This window comes from Eubalaena glacialis, chromosome 10 (genome assembly GCF_028564815.1).
Source record: "Eubalaena glacialis isolate mEubGla1 chromosome 10, mEubGla1.1.hap2.+ XY, whole genome shotgun sequence".
Classification (NCBI taxonomy): domain Eukaryota; kingdom Metazoa; phylum Chordata; class Mammalia; order Artiodactyla; family Balaenidae; genus Eubalaena; species Eubalaena glacialis.
This window is the reverse complement of record NC_083725.1, coordinates 97,283,705-97,310,068: the sequence shown is the minus strand read 5'-3', so window position 1 is coordinate 97,310,068 and position 26,364 is coordinate 97,283,705. Positions and strand designations below refer to the sequence as shown.

The 26,364-nt window shown below is 41.7% G+C and overlaps 1 protein-coding gene across 1 annotated transcript in view; it reads right to left on the bottom strand.

Moving 5' to 3' along the window:
* The window catches only part of CAT (catalase), a 39,634-nt gene extending 13,566 nt beyond the window's left edge, over nucleotides 1-26,068 (bottom strand). Inside the window, exons 1-8 of the mRNA XM_061203227.1 lie at nucleotides 25,929-26,068; nucleotides 10,219-10,390; nucleotides 9,052-9,162; nucleotides 7,945-8,075; nucleotides 7,379-7,483; nucleotides 6,653-6,778; nucleotides 1,273-1,464; nucleotides 657-809 (exon numbers count right to left, since the gene is read on the bottom strand). Of these exons, the coding sequence (XP_061059210.1) occupies nucleotides 657-809; nucleotides 1,273-1,464; nucleotides 6,653-6,778; nucleotides 7,379-7,483; nucleotides 7,945-8,075; nucleotides 9,052-9,162; nucleotides 10,219-10,390; nucleotides 25,929-25,994 (1,056 nt within the window). The 5' untranslated portion in view covers nucleotides 25,995-26,068. The remainder of the gene's footprint in view (nucleotides 1-656; nucleotides 810-1,272; nucleotides 1,465-6,652; nucleotides 6,779-7,378; nucleotides 7,484-7,944; nucleotides 8,076-9,051; nucleotides 9,163-10,218; nucleotides 10,391-25,928) is intronic.
* Nucleotides 26,069-26,364: the final 296 nt, after the last annotated feature.

Below are 26,364 nucleotides of genomic sequence, written 5' to 3'. Positions count from 1 at the left end.
CATGGTCCAAGAACATGGAAGATTGATTTACTCAATAATTATTAAGCCAGTTATTTTCCTATTAATTTCTGATCCAAATAAGAGTTTTTCTCTCTTTGTACTCTTGAAAAAGCATACTGGTGAGTGGTGAAAAAATACTGAATGCCTAGGAACATTACCAAAACAAATGGTTAAATTAACCCACTGCCTTTAATCAATGGAAACATAAATTGAGTTTGTAAAAATCATCTCTGGGTCTCTTCCTACATGTGGCAAAATTCAAGCATCACCACAGAAGAGAAAATGAATAAAGTTATGCTGACCAAGTGTTATAATCAATTAGTGATATTCCTCCATCCCATTGATTACAGATTGAAAAAGAATATTTTACCCCACAAATACCTAAGGTATTTCTACTATAACTTCTTTTAAATTAAGAGCCTAAATGTCAAAGTCTTACCATATTGAGGGACCTACAATGAAATTTGTTTTATACTGTAATGCTCATTTAAGGATGTTTCAGTCAGTCCCACAGGAACTAAGGACCCAGACAAAAGTTTAAGTGATGTTCTAGTTAATTCTTCATATAAAGGTCATGCCAAATTACACTCTGCGTGCACACGTGTGCGTGTGCGCACACATTCCTGCCTCAGAACCTCTCAGTCCACCAGGTTTACCTGAAGCATTTTGTCAGGGCTGGGCTCAATGCCGGGCGGCATGTTGCTTGGGTCAAAAGCCAACTGTTCAACCTCAGCAAAGTAATTAACTGGATTCCGGTTTAAGACCAGTTTACCAACTGGGATAAGAGGGTAGTCATTGTGAGGCCAAACCTAAAAAATAATGCCATATTCACAATTACCAGACAACCAACAGAAGGAAATTAAAGTACCCATAAAAATATCAGCTTTCAAATACAATGAAGCCAATGATGATAAGTGAAAATAACATTTTTGAATCCAATAAAATGATAAGAACTTAAGGTGAGTGCATTGGTTGAATCTTTCACAACAGTAAACAGTAAACACTGAGTCTTTCCCCGGGCAAAAGTACATCAGCTCATCAAAATTTGTTCCCTGCTAATAACAATATATCAGGCCACCCAGATGAACTTAGTAAACTCATCAAACAGGAACTGGAAGGGAAATGCTTGTGAGCCCTCCTTCACAGGCTAGGAAACTCTTAAGTGGTACCACTGTGTTTTGTATACAACTTACGAATACTTGACTATAATTTTTTTTAATTAGTTGCAAAGATACTTAAAAAAGAAAACAGTTTAGTTGTTAACTGACTCACCTTGGTAATATCAAATGGATTAAATGGGAAAGTTTCTGCCTGGTTAAATGTCATGACCTGGATGTAAAAAGTCCAGGAGGGGTAGTTGCCTGTGGCAATGGCATTAAAAAGATCCCGGAGGCCATAGTCAGGATCTTCATGGGCAAGTCTTGCTGCATCTTCAACAGAAAGGTTTTTGATGCCCTGGTCAGTCTACAGAATGAAAGAAAGAAGCTCAAACTGAAACTTATTGGCAAAATTATTGAACTTTAATCAATAATTCATTGAAGGATTATGAGTAACACTAACAAAAGACTGGATTTTCCTTCTAACAGTAATCCTACTGTTCAAATCTGATACAAGTATGAATTTATCAGTAAGAAATTCTACTTGATTATCCTGATTCTTTTCAATGTCCAGGGAATCTGTCTACACATTTTATATTTAAAATTAGTCTTTCTTTCCCTTTATGTATTCTATATTATTTGAATTTTTAAAATTGTTGACACATAGTTTATTTTCAATTTTTCACTCATAGAGAATGCTACATTACTGCCTTCAGACAAGCTAAAACAATTTTTGCTATAAAATATACATAACATCAAATTTATCTTTTAACCATTTTAAAGTGTCCAATTCAGTGGATTTCTTTGAGGACATATCTTAAAATGGAATTGTTGGGTCATATGGTAATTCTATATTTAAATTCTTGAGGAATTTCAAAACTGTTTTCCAGAGTGGGTATTATTTGAATTTTTATACTCATGCTATTTTCAGATCAGAAAAAAAAATCAAAATATAATTTTCTTTTTTTTTTTGGCTCTGTTGGGTCTTCGTTGCTGCACGCAGGCTTTCTCTAGTTGCGTCGAGTGGGAGCTACTCTTTGTTGCGGTGTGCAGGCTTCTCGTTGCAGTGGCTTCTCTTGTTGCGGAGCATAGGCTTTAGGTGCCCGGGCTTCAGTAGTTGTAGCACACGGGCTCAGTAGTTGTGGTTCAAAGGCTCTAGGGCACGCGGGCTTCAGTAATTGTGGCACGTGGGCTCAGTAGTTGTGGCGTGTAGACTCTAATGCGCAGGCTCAGTAGCTGTGGCTCACGGGCTCTAGAGCACAGGCTCAGTAGTTGTGGCGCACGGGCTTAGTTGCTCTGTGGCATGTGAGATCTTCCCGGACCAGGGATCGAACCCATGTCCCCTGCACTGGCAGGCAGATTCTTAACCACTGTGCCACCAGGGAAGTCCAAAATATATTTTAAAAATAAGCAAATGATTAATGAAATTAAAGGACTTTCCCTTTTGTTTGCGTGAAGTAATTTTTTAAATTCCCTGTTTTATAATAGCTCAAGTCAGTTACTGAGATTGTGCTGAGCTAGTATCCCTCCACCCCACCTGTCTTCCTTTTTTCTTTTTTTTAAGAAATCACAGAATCACAGTTTATAGAGCTGAAAAGAACTTCAGTACAGCCGCTCTAAAGCAGTTCTCTGACTATGAGCAACCAAAATTAGTATTCTGACTTTCTAAACAAGCCATTAAGACCCAAAGAAGTTAAGTCACTTTCACAAGTGCTCCTATTATCATCCCATCCTGCTCTTCAATAGAGTTCCCACCGGTGTCTTATTCTGAAAGATCCCCAACAAGTCAGGCACCATGGAAATATTTCTTTAGCAAGTCAACTCTGGAAGGCTGGTCTATTTCTACCACAGAAATCCCAACTCTCTCTAGCCAGTGGGAAGGTTTAAACTCTTCTTACTATTAGATCTTCAGGATTAGAAAATGGAAGTCACCATCTGCAGATCACCCAGCTAATACGGTAAATTGTGCAATAATATTTCAATGCCTTTCTGATTTTAACTGAATCCCCTGGGTTTAGAAAAGAATAATCTTAGGTCAGAATAATCCAGATTGATGAATCTATGTAGATCTCATGCTACCTCAGAGCCCTCTGCTGAACAGACCCATAAGCAATCCAATCTTTCCAGGACGATTGACAGCTGGGACTATTACCCAATTTTACTGTGACAGAACCGGAGCTCAGAGAACTTTTAATAATATGCCAAGTCACAGTTATCTAGAAGAGGGAAGATTTGAGTTCAGACTATTCTAACTACAAAGCCACAACATGCTAGCTGTCTGAGATACAATCATTTAGTTCTGCTCTAAGTGACACTATGCTGCTCCTTTTGGCAATTACAAGCCAATGGGTCAACTGTTTCCTGCAACTGTTCCTTGCCAAAGATTATAGATCCAAGTCATAAGTATAAAGATGGATGACAGTTTTCCTGTCTGATATACCCACATAAGTTGTTCAGATAACAATTAAAACAGGATCGAAGAAAATAGGTCTTTGGGATATCATTAAGAGGGAGCCTATACTTGTCATGAGTCCACTTCTGTCTCTGCTTATTTTAGCAGTAGTATTTGGAAACAAGTTCTTAGGCAACCAGAGGACTTTTAATAACCTTCTAGAGTTCTCTGGCAGTATTACTTATTCTAACCAATGCCAAGATCATACTAAGAGAACCCTTTAAAACACCTCAGTTAATTAAAAGATTCTCAAAAACTTCCCCAAAAGTAACTGATCTGATCTGATTGTAGGAAAGCACATGAAAAAAACAGAAATTTGGGGCGGAAGGAAAGCAGCAGCCAAGCAGCCCAGCACACCCCTCCAACCCCCCACTGATGCCATGATGCCCAAGAGGAAGGTCAGCTCTGCAGACGGGTCGGGGAATGAGGAGCCCAAGAGGAGATGTGCAAGGTTGTCAGCTAAACCCGCTCCTGCAAAAGTGGAAAGAAGCCCAAAAAGCCAGCAGGAAAGGATAAATCTTCAGACAAAAAGTGAAGAGGGAAAGGGAGCAAAAGGGGAGCAAAGGGAAAACAGGCCAAAGTGGCTAACCAAGAGACTAAAGATGATTTACCTGCAGAAAACGGAGAAACTAAAAACGAGGAGAGCCCAGCCTCTGATGAAGCAGGAGAGAAAGAAGCCAAGTCTGATTAATATCACACACCCGGTCCTATCAGTGGTCCCTGTTTCCCTTCTTGTACAATCCAGAGGAATATTTTTATCAACTATTTTGTAAATCCAAGTTTTTTAGTAGCTCTAGAAACAGTTTTAAGAAGGAGGAAATCCCACCTCATCCCATTTTTTAAGTGTAAATGCTTTTTTTTAAGAGGTGAAATCATTTGCTGGTTGTTTATTTTTTGGTACAACCAGAAAATAGTGGGATATTGAATATGGGAGGCTTTGATTGTCTCGGGTGTCAGCTTAACATTCCATAAATGGGGATAGCTTTTATATCCTATAATACAAAGCATACTAAATGGCAATTTGGAGTCAGTTGTGCATTTAATGTCTTGAACACTTTAAATTACGTCTCTTCCCACGTTGTTTTTGGTAGAATTGTTTCCTAAAGCAAACCACTCCTTGATCTTGGCTCTCCTGGTCAGAATTTTATGTACTCTGTAACATCTTTGGTCGTGGTAGTCAAGTTTTCCTAGTAACTTTGTTAACATGCTATGAACAATTGAAAATTCAAGTACGTAGTGTATATATGATATTAAATTCTGACTTAGCGGGACTTACGATGTAACAGCATATCAACGTTGGAAGATATTGGTACTTGAAATTCCGTTAAGGGAAATTTGCCTCCAAATTTTAAGCTGGAAAGTCACTGAAACAAGTGACTCTGTGTAGTTGTGATTTTGTTTAGAAAAGAATCACAACTACATGATTTTTGTAGATTTTTTTGTACATATGTTAAGAACTGTGTACAAATTGAAATGTCTGTGTACTGATCCTCAAAACAACCAATAAAATCTCAATTATGAAAGAAAAAAAACAGAATTTTTGTTTTCTGACATTTGTAACTGATTTTTCTGTGTGCCTTGTTCATAATATATCCTCAATAAATCCTTAAAAATGGATGGATGGGACTTCCCCTGGTGGCGCAGTGGTTAAGAATCCACCTGCCAATGCAGGGGACACAGGTTCGATCCCTGGTCCAGGAAGACCCCACAGGCCGCGGAGCAACTAAGCCTGTGTGCCACAACTACTGAGCCTGTGCTCTAGAGCCCGCGAGCCACAGCTACTGAGCCCATGTGCCACAACTACTGAAGCCCGCGTGCCTAGAGCCCATGTTCCACAACAAGATGAGAAGCCCATGCACCGCAACGAAGAGTAGCCCCCGCTCGCCGCAACTAGAGAAAGCACGCGCAGCAATGAAGACCCAACGCAGCCAAAAATAAAATAAATTAGAAAAAAAATTTATATAAAAAAAAATACAGTTCTTTTAAAAAAAAAATGGATGGATGAATTAAAAAGTTGGGAGAAATGTTTTTGGAAAGATAGCATCGGATGTTGAAAATGAGAGTGAGATTGGTATTACAGATAGAAATGCCCCAATTCTGTCTTAATCCCCTCCTGGACCCCAAAACTATATATGCTCAGAACAATGTACTCAGGGCTAGGAAAGGCAAAGCAATATAACACTTTACTGTTTGCTAACACTTGACTCTAAACTCCAACAAAGAACTCTAGGCTAAACCAGGTAGGAATTTCCTTTTACCTAGCTTGGAGACCTGTATTATCTCTTTTTTTTTTTTTTAATAAATTTATTTATTTATTTAATTTATTTATTTTTGGCTGCCTTGGGTCTTCGTTGCTGTGCACGGGCTTTCTCTAGTTGCGGTGAGCGGGGGCTACTCTTCGTTGGGGCACGCAGGCTTCTCATTGTCATGGCTTCTCTTGTTGCAGAGCACGGGCTCTAGGCATGCAGGCTTCAGTAGTTGTGGCACGTGGGCTCAGTAGTTGTGGCTTGTGGGCTCTAGAGCTTAGGCTCAGTAGTGGTGGCGCACGGGCTTAGTTGCTCCGCGGCCTGTGGGATCTTCCCGGGCCAGGGCTCGAACCCGTGTCCCCTGCATTGGCAGGCGGATTCTTAACCACTGCACCACCAGGGAAGCCCTATCTCTTTACCTTTGATCTAAAACCTTAGATCTTCCTTCTCCAGAGAGAAAATAATATAAATGTGCACCTGCCAGCACCAGAAATATTAAACCAGAGAGCAAGCACAAAATGAGCATTTTCCCAAATATTTATGGCAGAGCTCCCAGGGTCCAGAAGAAGAAAGCTTGATTGCTGACAGTAGCTGTGTGCTATTACCCTCCAGCCACATGAAGAGACCAAAGAGACACTACACATAGTTCTTCTAATTGGGCAGCGTGAGTCTACTCACTCAAGCTGTGGTCAACAAAATAGTCATGGTCCTACTCAACCAGATCAATACTTGTCATCCTTGAGGGGAGAGGTAAGGCTAACGTGGGGGAGGCCTTGATTCTTGCCCAATCCTCAGAAGAAGTAAGGATACGTGGGTGGAGGGAGCATTTGACCGCACTGCCCAAAGGCAACATGTACCTTATAATGGAATTTGCAGTAAACAGCCTTTCCATTTGCATCAACCAGTTTGAAAGTATGCGATCCATATCCATTCATGTGCCTGTGTCCATCTGGGATCCCTCGATCACTGAACAGGAAGGAAACCTAAGGAACAGAAAAGTAAAGTGTAAAATTTTTCAGTTTAAATCAAAACATCTTATATTTTTAAGACATTCCTAAGTTTCCATAAAAATCTCCTAATGACATGGAACATACTAGCCAAGTGCCCACAGGAAGGGTTATCATTTGTAAAAAATGACAAACAGAAGAATTTTAAAGCAGAATGATATATAAATCATTAACCTCATGGCTCAAAATTCTATAAAGAAACGTTAAAACAAATCTGAAAACTAGCCTAACTTGTTATTCAAATTTTAATTTAATAGAAAATTTGTTTGGTACTACTTTCCTCTCATTTCCCTAATACAAAGAACTTTACTTCCTACTAGAAACTTTAATCCTTAATATTGCTAAATATCAATTGATAATGATTCTAGAATCACATAAGGTCTATGAATGGGGAAAGGTTAAGAAAATCAATCATTATAAAACTCTTCAAGGATCAAGAAATCTGAGGAAGCCTCCCAAAAAGAAAGTCAAAAACCAATTCCAATAAAATAGCCAAAACTGGAGAAAAATGTATGAGGCATAATTAACAGTTCCATATCAGGTGATATAATATAGTGAAAAAAGAGGTGTTCCCACCTGATGTAGAGACTCAGGACGCAGGCTCCAGAAGTCCCAGACCATGTCCGGATCCTTTAAGTGCGTTTGAGGGTTTCTCTTTTGGCTGTGGATAAAGGATGGAAACTAAATGGAAAAAGAGAGAAAAAAATCCAAAAATTAAGTTTACAGGAATTATGGTGTCTTATACATTGCTTAACGCTAGATTTACAGATTATAATTTTGAACAATGTAATCCTAGAATTTTAAGCTGCAAAACCCTAAAATGAAATTTGCCCTCTACATGTTTCTAGGGCAAATTGCCTCTTTTTATTCATCTTCCAAGCTCTGCAAGGAAAACTGGACTATTCCCATAATGTCAGTGAATCCCGAAGTGCCAAACTAAGACCAATGATAATTGTTGTTATCTGACCTTATAAAAAGATACTAAATACAGAAAAAAATTTTAAAAAGGCAATCTAGCCAATCCAAATTCTCTTCTTTCTGCTTTTCCCAGGGCTTTTCCTCAAATGCCAATCTATACAGAGTATTTGAAATCAATTTAAATCAACAAATATCTGCAGAGTGCAAAATACTTCATCACCTACCAATATGGCATCCCTGATGAAGAAAATGGGGGTGTTATTTCCAACAAGATCCCAATTACCATCCTCCGTGTAAAATTTCACTGCAAACCCTCGAGGGTCACGAACTGTGTCAGCTGAGCCCGATTCTCCAGCTAGAAGATTCAAACGAGAAAAATGAAGCCTCCACAAGAGTACTTTGCATCCAAGAAGCCTAAAGTCATAAAGAAACACTGGGATCTATCCTTTCCAATTCATTTTCTAGAAGTAAATTAGGTATTTAAGTGCCTGGGTTATTAGTTCTACTACCCACCAGCTAACTCAGACTAAAAAGTAAACAAAAGAATTAACTGAGAGAAATGAGAGAGTGTATGTAACAACAGCTGAAAAGATTATCCGCTTAACATAAAAAGATAGCTTTGTTCAAACAGGTAATTAAAATTTAAATTAAGGGAAGAGAATAATTATGAAGATTAAGGTAGTGAACAAAGAGAATAAGTGAGTGTCAAAATTATGAGGTTAATACTAAGAAAATGAGTCAAAACATAAATTCTTATTCTTAATTTCATTTACTTTTGCATTTCACAGTATTTTAAAATGCACAAATTCATGCAGAAACAGAATTCATCAGGCATTGTGGTGTGCTGAGATGCAGTTTGATAGCTCTAACTCTTACTAGCTCTGTAACACGAGAAAAATCACTTACTCTCTCTGAAATAGAAAGAACCCCACCTTGCAAAGTAGATCTACAGACTATAAACAATGTCAGTAAAGCACCAACCGTGGATGGCATAGAGTTAATTCTCAATAAAGGGCAACTGTTATCATAGCTACTGAGTAAGATTCCCACTTCATGCAACCACTTGTAGGAAAAATTCTTTCCAAATGTCACAGAATTGCAGAGGCGGCCTCTGCATAAGTATGATTTCCTAAGACCTCAACAAACAGAATTATAAGTAACTTTCTACACGTGTTAAAATATTTTTTCTACTGTAAAACCTTGCTATCATTTGAAGAAGTACTTGTTTTCTATTGTCTAGTAAGTTTTCTCTTGAAATTAAGTTATAAATGCCCCAGAGAAGATACACGGTTGAGTTAAGCAACACCAGTAATGCAAACAGACCAACTTACCAACAGTGGAGAAGCGAACTGCAATGGGCGTCCTCTTTCCAACGTGCTCAAACACCTTCGCCTTGCAGTATCTGGTAATGTCATGCGTGACCTCAAAGTAGCCAAAAGCCCCTAAGGAAAAAGACACAGAAATCCTCATCATAAGACCGTCACTCAGGCCATCAGGCCCTCAATAGGCACCTGCGTGAGACAGAAACTGGTGGCTTAGCACTGGCCTTCTGGGAGCTTCCAATATGATGGGAGGAGGGGAGATAACCAAACACAAAATGATGAGAGCAAAATGCAGAGTCCTAGGTCACTTAGTGCTAAGCTGAGTGCTACACAGCTGGAGCCAAAGAGGAGGAGGAGATGGGTGGGACCAGAAGGAACGAGTCAAGGTTGCCACAAGGACACAGGGCCTGAGAGGCCCCTGAAGTAGAGGCAGGACCTAGGAGAGAAAGAACAGGGTGGAGAGGAGCAGAAAACCCAGGGAGAGAAGGATTGAGCACTTACGAAGGTCGCCACAGAGCCAAACAACAAACTGAACAGCATATCAAAATCATGAGGGAAAAGACATGCAAAAAAAGCTGGAGAAGATGGAAGAGCAAATAAAGAAATTGGGAAGTCCTAACTGGGAGTCCAAGCAAGCAGCTAAAACAAAACTTCTTCTTCCTTTCTATCAAGCTTTGTTTTTCCTATTGAGTTTTTAGCTTTCTTTTAAACGCCACCCCCATCTTTTGTTTCTGTAATAAAAGCAAGATAAAAGTTTTACAGAAGTTTTCAACAAAAAGGAAAAATCACCACAAACCCACCACACTAACACAACCGTCACCGATTTTGCCCAGTTCATTCCAGTGTTTATCCAGTTAAGTGCACCATCTAAATCTAATTGTAATTACAGTATGTCTGTGTCGGTACTTCCACATTTTTACTTCTTCACTAAACTGCATAATGGACTAAAAGGAAGATTACTTATCTTTTCAGTAAAAAATATTTTATATATAATGTGCAGTCCAGGGAAATAACCATCATTTAATTACTGACTCCTCTATTGACAGACATTTTTTCCCTTCCCCCTGGAATGGAGATTTGGCACTTCTGTTAAAGGAGCTCTGATCCTTTGAGAAGTAATTTTTAACCCAGGTGTTATGAAACGGCCCTTTTACAGCAAATGAGCACAGTTCTCACCTGCTCCTTTGGCGTGCACGACTCTCTCAGGAATTCTCTCCCGGTCAAAGTGAGCCATTTCATCAGTGAAAACCACATCCTGAACAAGAAGGGGCCCACGGGGCCCTGCTGTAAGAATATTGAGTTTGTCTCCTATCGGATTACCGGCTCCGGTGGTCAAGACATCAGGTTTCTAAGTGAACATGAGAGGAGAAGAGTGCAAGAGAGTCAGTACAATCACACACTTAATTTCCGCTATCACAGGGCACATCGTTTTGCATTTTTTATACCTTCTACCCAAACTCTTTTTAAATTTCCTGTGTCAAAAGTACTGAAATACTCAAAATATGCAATTGCCTGAAATTTATAGTCAGGTCGCAGAAATCCTAAGAAATCTGCTCTGAGGAGCAGAAAGATGGCTAAATAACTCGCCAACTTGCTCCACCCCTGCTCCAGGTACAGCCGCCGGGCTCCACACAGGAAACCCCAGATACGGATCCTCCAAAACGGATCATAGGTGCTTAACATGGAACGTCCAAACTAATAGTGAGACGATGGTCCCCACAGAAGCTATGCCTGTAAATGCTTTACTCAATCTTATAAATTCTTCCTGACTGCTGCAGAGGTCAAGGCGGGTCATCCTGTACAATGTATTCATTCCTCTCAAGCAGTGTGTACCAGCTATTTGCAACATCTCTTTTCAATTCCAAAAAAAAAAAAAACAGTCAGTGGCTTTTGTTGTCACTGATAATAAACAGTTATTGGTAAGATGGATTATAGCACTAATTTTCTTTTTTCTTTTAAACTTATTAATTTATTTTATTTATTTATTTTTGGCTGTGTTGGGTCTTCGTTGCTGCACGCAGGCTTTCTCTAGTTGCGGCAAGCGGAGGCTACTCTTCGTTGTGGTGTGCAGGCCTCTCATTGCGGTGGCGTCTCTTGCTGCAGAGCATGGGCTCTAGGCGCGCAGGCTTCACTAGTTGTGGCGCATGGGCTCAGTAGTAGTGGCTCACGGGCTCTAGAGCGCAGGCTCAGTAGTTGTGGCTCACAGGCTCTAGGGTGCAGGCTCAGTAGTTGTGGTGCACAGGCTTAGTTGCTTCGCGGCATGTGGGATCTTCCCGGACCAGGGCTCGAACTCATGTCCCCTGCATTGGCAGGCGGATTCTTAACCACTGCGCCACCAGGGAAGTCCCTATAGTATTAATTTTCTAAAGATGCCAAATGTCTCTGAGATGAGATAGGCTGTTTTACGGTAATAAAGAATTAGTTTTCATCCACCCAATTCTCCCATTTCCGTTACATCAGAAGCCTCTCAGCTGTCCCTTCTCTAGAGTGGGGACAGCACTTTTAAGCCTCACATGATCCTGGGCAGCTCCCAGCTGTGGTCACACTCTGCTTTTGACTACAGCCAACTGCCTCTCCCACGACCTCCCCTGGTCACTGGGAAATCAGGGGAGATACAGAGCTAAGCCACCTCTAACTGGGTAGGTCCAACTCCTAGCCCTGCCAATTACCAGATGTGTGGCTACTAGCAAGTTACTTAGTATTTCTGAGTCTATTTTTCAACTGAAAAATGGACAAAAAATAACTACTTCCCAGGGTTAACACATGGATTAAAAGAACTGAATGTACACAAAATAAGGCCACACACTAGGCAAACACATGTTACTGCTGTACTGGCCATGAGAAAGTGACCTGATACCAGAAACAAAGCATTTCTGGCTTTATTTTTCTAGAAACCATGACAGATATGTAGGTATCCATCCAGACTCTCTCGCCCTATCCCTTACCCATCCGGCAGCAAACCCTTCCAAACTATATGAAAGTTTACATGTCCAGTCTGTGGTTACCACCCAATCACACCACCCTCTTTTGAAGACACATGTGCTAATAAGTGTGACACTGTATACTTGTTTAAAATCTAAACTAGAAAATGAATCAGAAAAAGGAAGAGTGAAATTGCACAACTTCCCCTTTAGTTTAAACCTAAAACCTTGATTTTTCAACCTTGGCTGTCCCTGGAATCACCTGGGAACTTTTTTTTTTTTAAGTTTTTTTTTTAATTTACTTTATTTTATTTATTTATTTTTGGCTGTGTTGGGTGTTCATTGCTACGTGCGGGCTTTCTCCAGTTGCGGTGAGCGGGGGCTACTCTTCATTGCGGTGCGCGGGCTTCTCACTGCAGTGGCTTCTCTTGTTGCAGAGCACGGGCTCTAGGCACACAGGCTTCAGCAGTTGTGGTACGCGGGCTCAGTAGTTGTGGCACACGGGCTTAGTTGCTCCGCGGCATGTGGGATCTTCCCAGACAAGGGCTCGAACCCGTGTCCTCTGCATTGGCAGGTGGATTCTTAACCACTGCACCACCAGGGAAGCCCACCTGGAACTTTTTAAAGCACTCGGATGCCTGGCCATCCCCCCTAGAAATTACTGATATAATTAGTCTAGGTGAGGCCCGGGCATCACTGCTATTTTTTTGAGCTCTCCAGGTGATTCCTAAGTGAGGCCAGGATTAACCACCACTAACCTAAAGCTTTTGGATGATCTACAATTAAAATTGTAAAAAGTCTGAGTAAACTAAGTCTGTCCACCCTTTACATGCTCATTTCATCATATAATCAAGGCACTAAAGGAAACCTAAAAATGGCAGGGGGGGGGGTGGAGGGGAGGAACATCCCATAAAGGAGAAGAGTATGAGAGAGAATACCAAGCTTAGTAAAAGGAAAGGTAAACAGGTCAGAGTGTCATTTACTTTTCTGCATCCCTAATACAGGAAGGAGTTGCTGCCGAGAAACAAATGAGACCGCATCACAAGACCCCTCCTCATGACCAGGTCAGCGTGATAAAGTCAAGAATAAAAACCATGCCCAAAGGAGGCAGATGCAGAGTAAGCCGGATGAGTGAATGAATGAGTGAAGAACTAAAGAATGAGATGGTTTCGCCTGGTGACACTGAATCATGGAATCTTAGCGTGGCAATGCTGGAACGTTGCCACCACTGGGCCTCCCTCCCCCCAACGCAGGAATCACCTCCATAACACCCATCCCCTGGAGAAATGAAACCTGGGTTTGTAAGTTACAAATGTAGCATTTGGCATCTCTTCTTATTCCCTGGTCTAATAGATCAATTGTTCTCACTTTTAACACCTTTCCTCACACAAGCTAATGGATATGCAATTTGCTTTTAAAACAAGTGTGGCACGAAAAGCTTCAACACCGTCAGCAAGACAGAAGGGAGGCCAGTGGGCAAAGACTAGGGAGGAAAAGATCCCCGACTTCAGGGCGTGTTTAGGGCAACATCAGATAAGAAAAACTGACTTCAAGCAAAGATAAGAGTATTTACTAGACGAGGAGAAGGACTCAGTATGTTCGCTGAGATGGAGAGAGTTAACGCAATGAAGCTTTACTGAAAGTGAGGGTGGGGCTGGGAAATGGACCTCGAAAGCAAAGTTTTAAAACTCATTTCTGAAAAAAAGCTAGTTCCATGCAGTGAGCATTGTGATCAGCCCCAGTGTAGATACAATTTGTTTTTATTTTCGTTTGAGTCAAACTTCCAGGAGTCTCAAGCATTTAGAATAATTTTGAACTTGAAGCAGAAAGCAGTGAAAATCAGCCCTCCAGGGCTACAAGCGATGACAAAAATGTCCTGGAATGGCAAAACTTGGAAGATGATACCTGCTTATACGAGTACAGTCCGATGAAGCCACTCCCTGCACAAGCTGAGAAGGGCAGAGGTGATGGGGTGGGGGTGGTGGTGGATAAGGGAGAGAAGAAGAGAAAAAATGAAAAGTCTACAAACAGCAAAGGCAGCAACCACCTGGCAGCGACGATAAGAGCAACAGCGTGGCAGATGTCAGCCAGAGGCTGGGAGAGAAAGGGCTGGAGGGAAAAATAACTCAGAGCTTGTCTGCAGGTCAAGGATACAAAAAGCCGCCATAGCACACCTGGGTCACATTAGAAGTTCAACAATCCCAAGGTGGACCCCTCTGCAGGCTGGATGGTGAGGGGGGCGGCGGCAGGCGGCGGTGGAGCGGGGGCATGTAGATTTAGAACAAGGGCCCCTCAGGCGACTCATTTCAACACTCACTCATTCACCAGCCAGGGTCCCTGTCCTCCCCGTCGCCACAGACCACAGAGCCTGGCAAGAAGCATCCCTGTGTCCTGCACACACAATGCTATAGGTCTGCAGTCTTGGAGGAGGGTGGACAGAGGGCTCCTGAGGACAGTGAGTGCCAGGAAAACCATAACACAACCATGTCCTGTAGCCTGCACCCCTGTTTTTCACAAGCATCAAACAAAAGAAACAATATCCCATGACGCAAGCTCTGGGCTTTCTCTAGGAATATGATGGAGTGTGGTTACTGCTGGTCCAAAGCTAATTAGAAAGGACAAACACAGAATCAATGCAGTTGACAGAACTGCATATGCTCTGTATATGTTCCTCATTTCCCTCTGTAACTACCATTTCTCAAGCACCTGCCATACACAAGGCCTTATCCTAGCTACCTTCATTCAAGCCTCCCAAGAACCCAGTGAGATAAATGTCATTACTCCCATTTAATGGGTGATGCCACATGCTCAGAGAATTTAAGTAACTTTACACAGATTTCAATGTGGCAGCACACGTTTACCTGCAACATATAACAAGTATGGAAGGGCAAAGATGTATCTGCCAACTTGCTGATTATTGGGGTTTTTTTGTTTGTTTTTTTTTTTAACTCAGTGCAAGGTCACTTTAGAACTAGAATTTTTTTAAGACGGAAGAGCTTTTCTGTTGCTGGACAATTCTAAGAGCTCCCTCTCTAGAAAAGCAGCATCAGTACCTGTTAATGTGTTTACATCTTTCTGGCTGCCAATTCCTCATGACATTCATACATGCTTCTCCTGGACCGCTCTTCCTGCCCCGCCCATGCCACCCCATGAGCTGGGCCAAGGGCATCTTCTTGTGCCCTACAGAATAAATATTATAATTGTCTGTGTACTTCACAGTTTTTCCTCTCTAGACAGCACACTCCTTTTGCATCTATAGCCCTGACACCTGCCACAGTGCTCGGTTACCAACAAGTGCACAACCAATGCTGTGGATTCAACATGGGAATGAATTAAACTATGGACCAATATGAAATGGCCAAGAAGGATTATTTCTAAAAAGGAGGAGGATACAACAATAGTCTATGCCTCTCCCTGCACCTCCCCTCCAAAAAATAAAAGAGAAATATTTGAACTTATAACTTCATATTCTGATCAACCACCTTCAGACACACTTGTTATAAAAACTGCTGCAGAAATTGGCAAAGAAGTACTTTGGCCTGGCTAAAAACTTGCACCATGATTAGAAAGAAGGACTCAAAGTTAAAGTAAAATTCCACTTTGGCTTTGCTGTTTGTATTTTTTGGCTCAAACTAAGACACGGATGAAGAAATTTTCCTGGGAGGAGTCAGGTTGGCTTTCTCTGATGAAATATTTTATCAACCTAGCTTCCACTGATTAGTGCCCACTGCTGACAGAATTTCCAAGAACTTGCTAACCATCTTAGTTTTCCTTTTTTAAATTGAAAAACAGTGGTCATGCAAACCATCCCCAACTTTCAATCCCAACAGAGTCATAATGACAGCTTTATATTCCCGGAGATCAATACAGAATATACCCAGTATTTCTAGCAAATCACTGCCTATGACACACCCGTGTACAGAAAACCAAAGACGGTCCTGGTCCTCAGATTTCTTGGTGGGGAAGGGAATGACAGCGGGGTGCTCCAGGCCTCTGTCCTGATCCAAAGAAGGGGGGAGACTTCCCCTGATGGGGCAGTTTGGGAAAGGGACCCAGGCCTACACAGGGCTCCACTCTCTCCCCTTTGGAAACCAATGGCTGCAGGCAGCACCCGTTCCTCTGGTAATCTCCAGAGCTGCCTAAACACAAGGGGTAAATAAATTCAGCTCAGGAGAGCGGTCTCAGCAGGCCCTCTTGGCCAAAACTCCTAAGCCACGTTCTCCAGTCAAGCCTCTACTGATAATAAAGGTGATTCTGGATTCCTCTCATGCCACCAACTCCCTGCTTCTCTGTCAGCTTAGGTGTGCGACGTGTACGTGAGAGGCCTAACTTACTAGACGCACTCAAGCCTCAAAACAACAAGTATCAGCTTGCTCTGCAGGCGTTGTTCTAAACTCTTTACTCGGTTATCACATTTAATCTACCTCTCCGAGGTAAGGACTATAATAATCTCCATTACACGGAAGAGGAAACTGAGGCACCAAGAAGTTATACAACTTGCTCAAGGCCACCCACCTAGAATGGGGCAGAAGCAGAATTTGAAGGCAAGCAGACTGGCTCAAGGACCCAAATCTTACCCACACACTATAGCACCTCTCGAAACAACATAGCTAACATCTCCTGCACATATTCTTCAGGCTGGGTAATTGACATGTATTAATCTATACACATGTTTTAGATAAATTAATTCTCACAGCAATACTGCAAAGTAAGGAGAATTATTATCCCATTTTCAATATGGGAAACCAAAGGGGAGGGAGGTTAAGTAACCTGGCCGGTGGTCAAGCCTCAATTTGAACCCTGTCTGACTATAAAGCCTGACCCCTCACCTGACCCCCTTAAAGTTTAAGCCACATAAACTTCGTTTACAACCACCCTAGGGAGGAGAAAGACGGACTTAAGAGACATATCAACCAATGTAGTGTGTGAACGTTATTTGCATCTGACTTTGAACAAAGTGTTAAAAAAAGAGAGACAGTGTCAGGGGTCCCCAAGACCACCCCAGGTTCAGTGATTCCCTAGAACTCACAGAACTCAGCATCTAGGCATACTCAGGCCGTTATTTATTACAGCATTTAGATACAAAGCAAAATAAGCAAGGAGAAAAGGCACATGAAGTCCAGAGGAAACCAGCACAAGCTTCCAAGAATCCTCTCCCAGGAGAGTCATGCAAGACATGCCCAATTTCCCCAGCAAGCTGTGGCAACTCACATGAAATGCTGTCTAGCAGGGAGGCTCGTTAGAGACTCGGCACCCAGGGTTTGTACTGCGGGCTGATCGTAGAGACACCCTCTGACTCCCGGAAGGAAAGCAGGTGTTCAGCATAAACCACATTGTTTGCACAAATGGCTTAGGCACTGTGAGCCACTCTCATCAGTTAGGGTGGTGGGAACCCTCCAGAAAGCCAAGGTCCAGATGCCAGCCAAGGGCCAACCTTGCCAATAGGCCTTTCTAAGGGCAGCAGTCTCAGGCCTGCATGGAAACTCTTTTCTGCACAGAGACAATCTGGGAAACTGATCATGCTACTTGGAAATGTGAGGATGTGAGGTATTACTGTTCATTTTGTAGATGCGACCACAGTATTATTTTAAAAGTCTTATCTTTTGGAGATACATCCTAAAATATTCACAGATAAAATGATACAATGCCTGCTATTTGCTTCAAAAATGGGGTGGGGGGAGTTGGTGGGGTAGAAATTCATTATTGAAGCTGAGAGACAAGGCACTTGGAGGTTCACTAAACTATCCTCCCTATTCAGTTCTGGTTTGAAATTTTCCACAATATAAAGTTTTGGGTTTGTTTTTTTTTTCCATGAAGAATCAAAGAGAAATGTCTAAGAAAAGCAATGAGGGAGAAGTTGAAGCAAGGGAGAGAAATAGGGGGCTGCATCATATATGAGTGGTAACTCTGAGCAGGCAAATTCAGTACTGTACTCAAAATATACAACAGACCAGGTGACGAACGCTGGGTCCTGCCCAGAGAGGGCTTATTGTCACTAGAAAAAGTGGAAAACCCTAACTTCCATGTAGGCCATTTACTCCTCAACTCTGGATTAAGTCTCATGTGCTTTTCATTTTCAGCATCAGAGAGTGACTCACCTCAATACCACATCACACTGAGGGGGTTTTCTAGCACAAAATCAGTGAACTGACAACACTGGGAAATTTTTCTGACTGCCTGAAAGACTGAAAACTACGCTTTCTGGGCTCTAAGTGGACACTTCATCACTGGGATATACTTCATTTTGTAAGTTGACTTCATCATGGTTAAGCCACTAAGGGCCACAGTATAAGTCAAGAACAGTTGGTCATTCTAAACTCAAGAGGCGAGAATGGGTTTTCATTCTACTTTACGAATTGCCTAAGTTATTCTATACCGTCTGCCTGGAGAACTGCCATTCAATAAAATACTAAGTAATACATAATGGAAAAAGTGAAATCCAATAAATGTAAGAAAAAATCAAACTGTGTTTTTCATCAAGAACCAAATGGGTCCTGTTGGTACTACACAAAGTATACTAAAGTATCACTGAAGTGACAACAGGCCATCTCAGCAGTGTGCTAACTGGTATGCGATACGGCCTTAGGCTGACAACAATAGGATCTCACAGGCCTAAGTGGCGCTGGGAAAACTGGACAGCTGCATGTAAAAGAATGAAATTAGAACACTCCCTAACACCATACACAAAAATAAACTCAAAACGGGTTAAAGTCCTAAATGTAAGACCGGACACTATAAAACTCTTGGAGGAAAACATAGGAAGAACACTCTTTGACATAAATCACAGCAAGATCTTTTTTGACCCGCCTCCTAGAGTAATGGAAATAAAAACAAAAATAAACAAATAGGACCTAATGAAACTTAAAAGCTTTTGCACAACAAAGGAAACCATAAACAAGACGAAAAGACAACCCACAGAATGGGAGAAAATATTTGCAAAAGAATGAACAGGCAAAGGATTAATCTCCAAAATACATAAACAGCTCATGCAGCTCAATATTTTAAAAAAACCCAATCAAAAAATGGGCAGAAGACCTAAATAGACATTTCTCCAAAGAAGACATACAGATGGCCAAGAGGCACATGAAAAGCTGCTCAACATCACTAATTATTAGAGGAATGCAAATCAAAATGCATTGATGCAATGAGGTATCACCTCACATCGGTTAGAATGGGTATCAACAGAAAATCTAGAAACAACAAATGCTGGAGAGGGTGTGGAGAAAAGGGAACCCTCTTGCACTGTTGGTGGGAATGTAAATTGATACAGCCACTATGGAAAACAGTATGGAGGTTCCTTAAAAAACTAAAAATAGAATTACCATATGACCCAGCAATCTCACTACTGGGCATATATCCAGAGAAAACCATAATTCAAAAAGACACAGGTACCCCAATGTTCATTGCAGCACTATTTACAATAGCCAGGTCATGGAAGCAACCTAAATGCCCATTGACAGACAAATGGATAAAGAAGATGTGGTACATATATACAGTGGAATATTCCTCAGCCATAAAAAGGAATGAAACTGGGTCATTTGTAGAGACGTGGATGGACCTAGAGACCATCATACAGAGTGAGGTAAGTCAGAAAGAGAAAAACAAATATCGTACATTAACGCATATATGTGGAATCTAGAATAATGGTACAGATGAACCAGTTTGCAAGGCAGAAACAGAGACACAGATGTAGAGAACAAACGTATGGACACCAAGGGGGGAAATTGGAGGGGGCGTGGTGGGATGAATTGGGAGATTGGGATTGAGATATATACATTAATACATATAAAATAGATAACTAATAAGAACCTGCTCTATAAAAAAATAAATAAAATAAAATTTTAAAAAAAGATCTCACAGGCAAGCAAAGAACTGCCTGTCCTTGAACTGCATGGGGGCAAGAGGAGCAAATGCCTGAAGAAAATAAAAAATGATTCCAAGGATTCCAGGGAAGAAAACTAGTGGGTAGTGTTTTTTGTTTTTTAATTAATTTATTTATTTATGGTTCATTGGGTCTTCCTTCCTGCGCACAGGCTATCTCTAGTTGTGGCGAGCGGGGGCTACTCTTCGTTGTGGTGCGCGGGCTTCTCATTGTGGTGGCTTCTCTTGTTGCGGAGCACAGGCTCTAGGCGTGTGGGCTTCAGTAGTTGTGGCACGGGGGCTCAGTAGTTGTGGCTCGCGGGCTCTAGAGTGCAGGCTCAGTAGTCGTGGCGCACGGGTTTAGTTGTTCCGCGACATGTGGGATCTTCCCGGACCAGGGCTTAAACCTATATTCCCTGCATTGGCAGGCAGATTCTTAACCACTGCGCCACCAGGGAAGTCCCTAGTGGGTAGTTTATTTTGTTCTTTTTTTTTTTTTTGTAGATATTAATCCAATGTTATCACTAATCACTTTTTTTTAAAGTAGGTCTGGATGGGCTCCATTGACTGTGCTTTTTTAAAAAATTTTTATTGAAATATAGTTGATTTACAATATTGTGTTAGTTTCAGGTATACAGCAAAGTGATTCAGATATATATATATATATATATATATATATATATTTTAGATTCCTTTCCACTATAGGTTATTACAAGATATTGAGTATAGTTCCCTATGCTATACAGTATACAGTAGGTCCTTGTTGGTTATCTCTTTTATTTATAGTAGTGTGTATATCTTAATCCCAAACTCCTAATTTATCCCTCCCCCCCGCCCACTTTCCCTTTTGTGAACCATAAATTTGCTTTCTATGTCTGTGAGTCTATTTCTGTTTTGTAAATAAGTTCATTTATATCATTTTCTTAGATTCTAGTGGATAGTTTTAATTCCAGAAAAAACTAAAAAGTTGCCTTTTACAAGGAAGATAAATAAATGTCAGACTTCAAGGTCACACGGTTGGATGGCTGAGCACAGACTGACTGAACACACCTCCTCCCTCACTCAAATGGGCAATGTTTGTTTTTCCAGGAAGGCTCTTTTGTATTATTTTGTCCAAGAGGAAACATGTCACAGTAGTTGCTAATATTTTTCTCCTCTCTTCTTGGTGAGTTGTCCATGTTTCCAGCAAGATATGGTTAAAATACACTGCTACTGGTTTTCAATAATTAGCAAACAATTAGAATAATCCCACCAAGAAAAAAACCTTGAAAATACACAGAATAACTACTGTAAAAGAGGTTTTCTCTGTCTTGAAACTGACTCTACTAAATAAATCTGATAGCACTGGGAATTGCTCTGGTCCTTCAATTTTTCAAAGAAGTCGGGAATAAGAGGAGAGAAAGGCTCAAAAAATGAAGGATAACTGATCCACAAATATAAAAGATTTCATTACTCTTTGTAGTAGAAACTACAGTAGTCACAGTACCAGAAAGAAAATGAAGAACAAAAATAAACAAAAATAAATATTTGCTTGTTTTATGTTTCGCAATCAGCCTCTCTTTTCTTACCAGGAAAAAAATACAGAGTGGTCTAGATGTTGGCTAAAAGAAGTAAAAGCTTAGAAATTTTAATTCAACTTCTCCTAATGTCCATCTGTCTCTCTCTCTTCCTGCCATACTACGTCCCACTCCTAGGTAGTTGCCACCAGAAATGAAAGCACGTGTGCACAAGAAGTTACTGAGTCACCCCTTCTCCAGCCTGAATGTTAGCAGTGTAACATCAATGCAGTTATTATCAAGTTACCCTAAAAAATACATAAACCCTCAAAGGCTCTGTCTTATGGCTCATTGACAGGAATGGATGGGATAAGACCCAACCTCTCTCCCAAGTAATAAGGGAACTGTTAAAAAAAAAGGTTCCCTTGAAATGCTCAAATTCTCCAGTTTTTAAGGGATCAGAGGCTACCAAGTACCCTAAGTATCCCAAAGGAAGAGCCAATGGCATTCTAAGCAATGAACAACAGTTTCCATCTAAGTTCCATTCAGAGTGACTGGAAATACATGGAGAACCACCTCCCTCCCCTCAATGTATTTTGACAGAAAGAAAAATAAAGTTTTTAAGAAGATCCAAGTCTTACCTATGAACATATTTGATTCATTCATCACTCGCTTATTAAAGTTCACAAAGGTCCCAATTCACTTGTCAGCAACAAAATATTCCCACAAGGAGAGACGCCCAAAAAATTGCTTTCATGCTGGCTGACACGGGTCCTAAAGAAGGAGACACCCAGCTTGACATTCAGCATCTAGTTCTTGAGGACGGAGACAGCAGGGTGCCCTCCAACAGTCGTTCCATAACTTAAAGCTCTCACAATCCAGAAAAAATAAAAACAAATTGGGGGGTGGGAGGCAGGATACTGACAGAGAGCTGCCCACTTATAAAAAAAAAAATTTGCCAAGCAAGTGGATATTTTTTAAAAAATACCATCCTTTACCGTCATAATTTTCTAACAGAAAGAATATTTTAAAGTCAGAACGTAAAAAGGACATACCCTTTTAAAAGAGATTATGTCTGTTTGCCCATCACCACATCACAAGAAAATGGCTAGAGAGATTGTCACTACATGGAACGTATGTTTGGATACAATGTAGTAGGGTTGGCTACCTAGGCACAGAGGTAGACTATGTTTCCCAGCCTCCCTCACAGTAGGTGTGGCCATGTGACAGGGTGCTAGACAATAGAATGTGAGTAGAAGTGACGTACACCACTTCCAGCCCGGCCTCTAAACCTCCCTCATACTCTCCTCCATGCTCTTAACCTTCTGTGACTAGACAGTGATGTCAAGGGCAACATGAAGAAACCATGTGTTGACAACAGGGAGTCCTCCTTCAGCCTGCAGCCCTCGGTAACTGTGGGCCGCAGAGTACTCACTACCCCCTTCTTCAACCTCAAACCACTTTGGCTAATCATGTAAGAGAGAAATAAAATAAATAAATAAATAAATAAGAGAGAAATAAACTTCCAATATGTTTATGCCATTATACACTTTGGGATGTATAATATTATTACAGCACCTGGCCCATACATGACTGTACTTAAAATATGGGCTATGAATTAAGGATAATAAGACAAACAATCCAATGTTTTAAAGGACAAAAGATTTGAAGAGATACATCAAAGAAATATATACCAATGGCCAAATAAGCATATGAAAAGATGCCCAGCATCACTGGTCATCAGAGCAATGCAAGTACCACTTCCTACCCACCAGAATGGCTTAAATTAAAACAATGACAATACCAAAAGATGGCAGGATGTGGAGCAACTGGAACTCTCAAACTCAGTTGATGGAACTGTAAAATGGTACTACTGCATCGGAAAAAGGCTTACGAGTTTCTCATAAGACATTCAATTACCTTATTCACTTACCCAGCAATTCTACTCATAGGTATGTTTTAAGAGAAATAAAAGCATATGTGTACAAAAAGATTTATATAAGATTCTTTATAGAACCTTTATTCATAACAGCCACACACTGGGAATAGCCCAGGTGCCCAGCAACCAGATAAACATGTGGTGGTCTAATCATACAATGCAATACTACTCAGCAATAAAAAGAACCACGGATACATGCAATGACGTGAATGAATTCTAAAACATTTTTTTAAATCTTAAAACATATTTGCTGAATGAAAGCAGCATTACACAAAAAGTACATAAATCGATGGTTAAAAAAGAAAATCAACATGGTTGCCTGGGGCAAGACTGCAGGGGTTGCAGGAAAAGACTGGAAACAGCATGAGGGAACATTCCAGGGTAATGAGAATCTTCTGTACCTTAATAAAGGAACCGGATGCACAGGTGTTTATATTTATCAAAAAGCACAGAATGGTGCACTTAATATTTGTATATTTCCTTGCCTATAAATTTTGCCTTAAAAACATAAATAAGCATTGAATTCTGTTAATTTGCATGCTTAGTGTTTAGGGGTCAAGTCTGCTGATGTCTACAACTTACTCTGAAATGCACCTCCAAAACACAGGTTAAAGGATGTATGAAGGGACAGACAGATGGAATAACACGTAATAAAAAATATACAGCAAAAAAAATATGGTGGATATATGGGCATACACTACACAATTCTTCCCACTTTTCTGAATGTTTGAAAATTTTCAAAAGAAAGCACTGGAAAATTACAAAGGCCATGTGACATATGCAAAATTCCTTTTGGTGGCGGGAGTCACCTCAAAGAAATAAGCAGTTTTCACTCAGAGCAGCTCAAGTAAGGAACAACAAGACATCAATGTGACTGCCAATCAGGACAATGTAAACAGTGCACTGAGATGCATGGGCAGAGGAGACAGCAGTATTTCAACCAGAAGTACCCAAATTATAGATGTGCTTTTCGAGCCAGCTGTTTCTCACATGGGTGACCAGGTAGGGTAAATCACCAGCGAAGTCATAATGACTTAACAACAGTTAATGATTCTCCCAAACAGTGAAGAGGCAAGCTAGTCTCAGGGGAGTCCTTTAAAGAGAATAAATTTTGTTTTATGAAAAACTCACTACATTGTCCATATTTTTTTCAGTTCACCAAGTATTCATGAAAAGCTCCATGTGAACCAGGATGCAGCAACCACTGGGTATGGAGAGAGTCCTGGCCCCAGGAAGCTGAGTTCTAATCTTGACCCTGCCACTAACTAGCCGCTTGTCCTTGATTGTTAAGATGCTAAGTCTCTCTGGGTCACTTTGACTAAGAACTCATGAAAAGCTAAATACCCTAGTAGCATATAAGGAACAAAATGAGAAATTTTCCAGGCTCTTAGAATAGAATGGCAGCCTTCTCACAAACAGGGAACTATAAGGCAATCCATGGGAACTCAGCATTAATACTAGTTCATTAACACTAACCTGGTTTTAAGAAAGAGAGCTAGACAAGACAAGGAAAGCATGACTCTAGTCCTCTCTCTGCCATTAACCAGCCACCATGGGAACTGGGCAAGTCCCTCAGACTCTCTGGGCCAATTTGACAAAAGAAGACTCACTCAAACCAGAAGTGCAGAAACTAGCACAGTATTGTGAAGCAATTATACTCCAATAAAGATCTATTAAAAAAAATAATAAATGCTCTCATCCCATCCAACCTCCTCAGAGATGCCCTTTAAGGCTCTGCACCCCAGGGTACAGGCCAGGAATGCCTGGCCCACCACCACTGGGCTGAAATCCTCATCTTTAAAGCGCTTGTTCAGATGTCACCTGCTTTGAGAAGCCTGCCAGCCCAGTCGGTCACTCCCTTTACACTCTGCAGATAACCTCTATTAGCGCCCTCACCACGTTGGATGGTAATCATTTGTTTATGTCTTGTCTCCCAGACTGGTCTTGGAGCTTCTGGGTGATGCAATTCTGGCCTCATTGGAATTTGTACCACTCACCCAGCACTGTTCCTAGCACATGCTGGCACTCAAAGCATACGTGTAAATAAGCGCATTAATTAATCACTAAGGTCACTTCTAGCTCTAAAATGCTAGACTTGATGTTTTTAAGTGCAAAAGAAATCATGGGTGTAAAAATCTTTTTATTTAGTCGTTTAATGCTGTGTGTACGGTGCTGGGGACGTCGACATGATAAAACACGGTCCCTGTCCCCCTGGTACCCCACAAATATGAAAGCTGGTAGTCACTGTTTGAGCAAGGGCAAAGTTAGAGCCTGTTCCGACTTCCCCCCTCACTTCCTTTCTTGCAGCTGCAGCCCTCTGCCTCTTTCCCCATGAGCCTTCACTCCTGCCTCAAGCTGCGACCTCTGTCCCAGCTGGCAAAAGCGCAAAATTATAAGCCAACCACCCGCGACCTGCGGCCCACGACAAATCCTGCAGGCCCGCTGCCCACCGCCCCAGAACCCTCTCCCCTCCTGCCTGCGAATGTAACAGTCCATCGGGACCGAACGGCAGCGCGCACGCACACACACACACACACACACACACACCCCGCCCGTGATCTGTGGTACAGCCCTACCGAACCGCCGCGCTGGAGAAGCAGGGGCCGTTACTCGCGGACACCTAGCTTTCTGCGCGGACCGTAGGACCGGCTCGGAGAGCGCAGGGTGTACCTGCACGGCCCGCTGCTCCTTCCAGAGCTTCATCTGGTCGCTAGCTGGATCCCGGTTGTCCGCCATGGTGACTGGCGCTGCAGAACGTTGCAGTCTCCCTCTACTCACGCGTCTTCGACCCCCGCGGCTGAAACTGGCGACGTCAGATTCCGCCCCTCAGCTCCGGCCCTTGTCCCGCCCCCCTTGGCGGGACCGCCTCCTGATTGGCCGCTCGAGCGCCAGGAGGGATGGGATTGGAAACCAAATAGGGGCGGGGCTGGGACTCTTGGAGGGGAGAGGTTGGGGAGGGGTTGGAAGAGGTGGGGATTCCCGCCGCTCCGACCCCCTAACCCCGGGATTAAGGAACCTAGGGCCGGGACCCCGAGTACCAGGACGTGACTCTCTCCTCGGTTTATCAGCATCCTTCAGGGTGCCTTGGGACGCAGCGGCTGGTCCA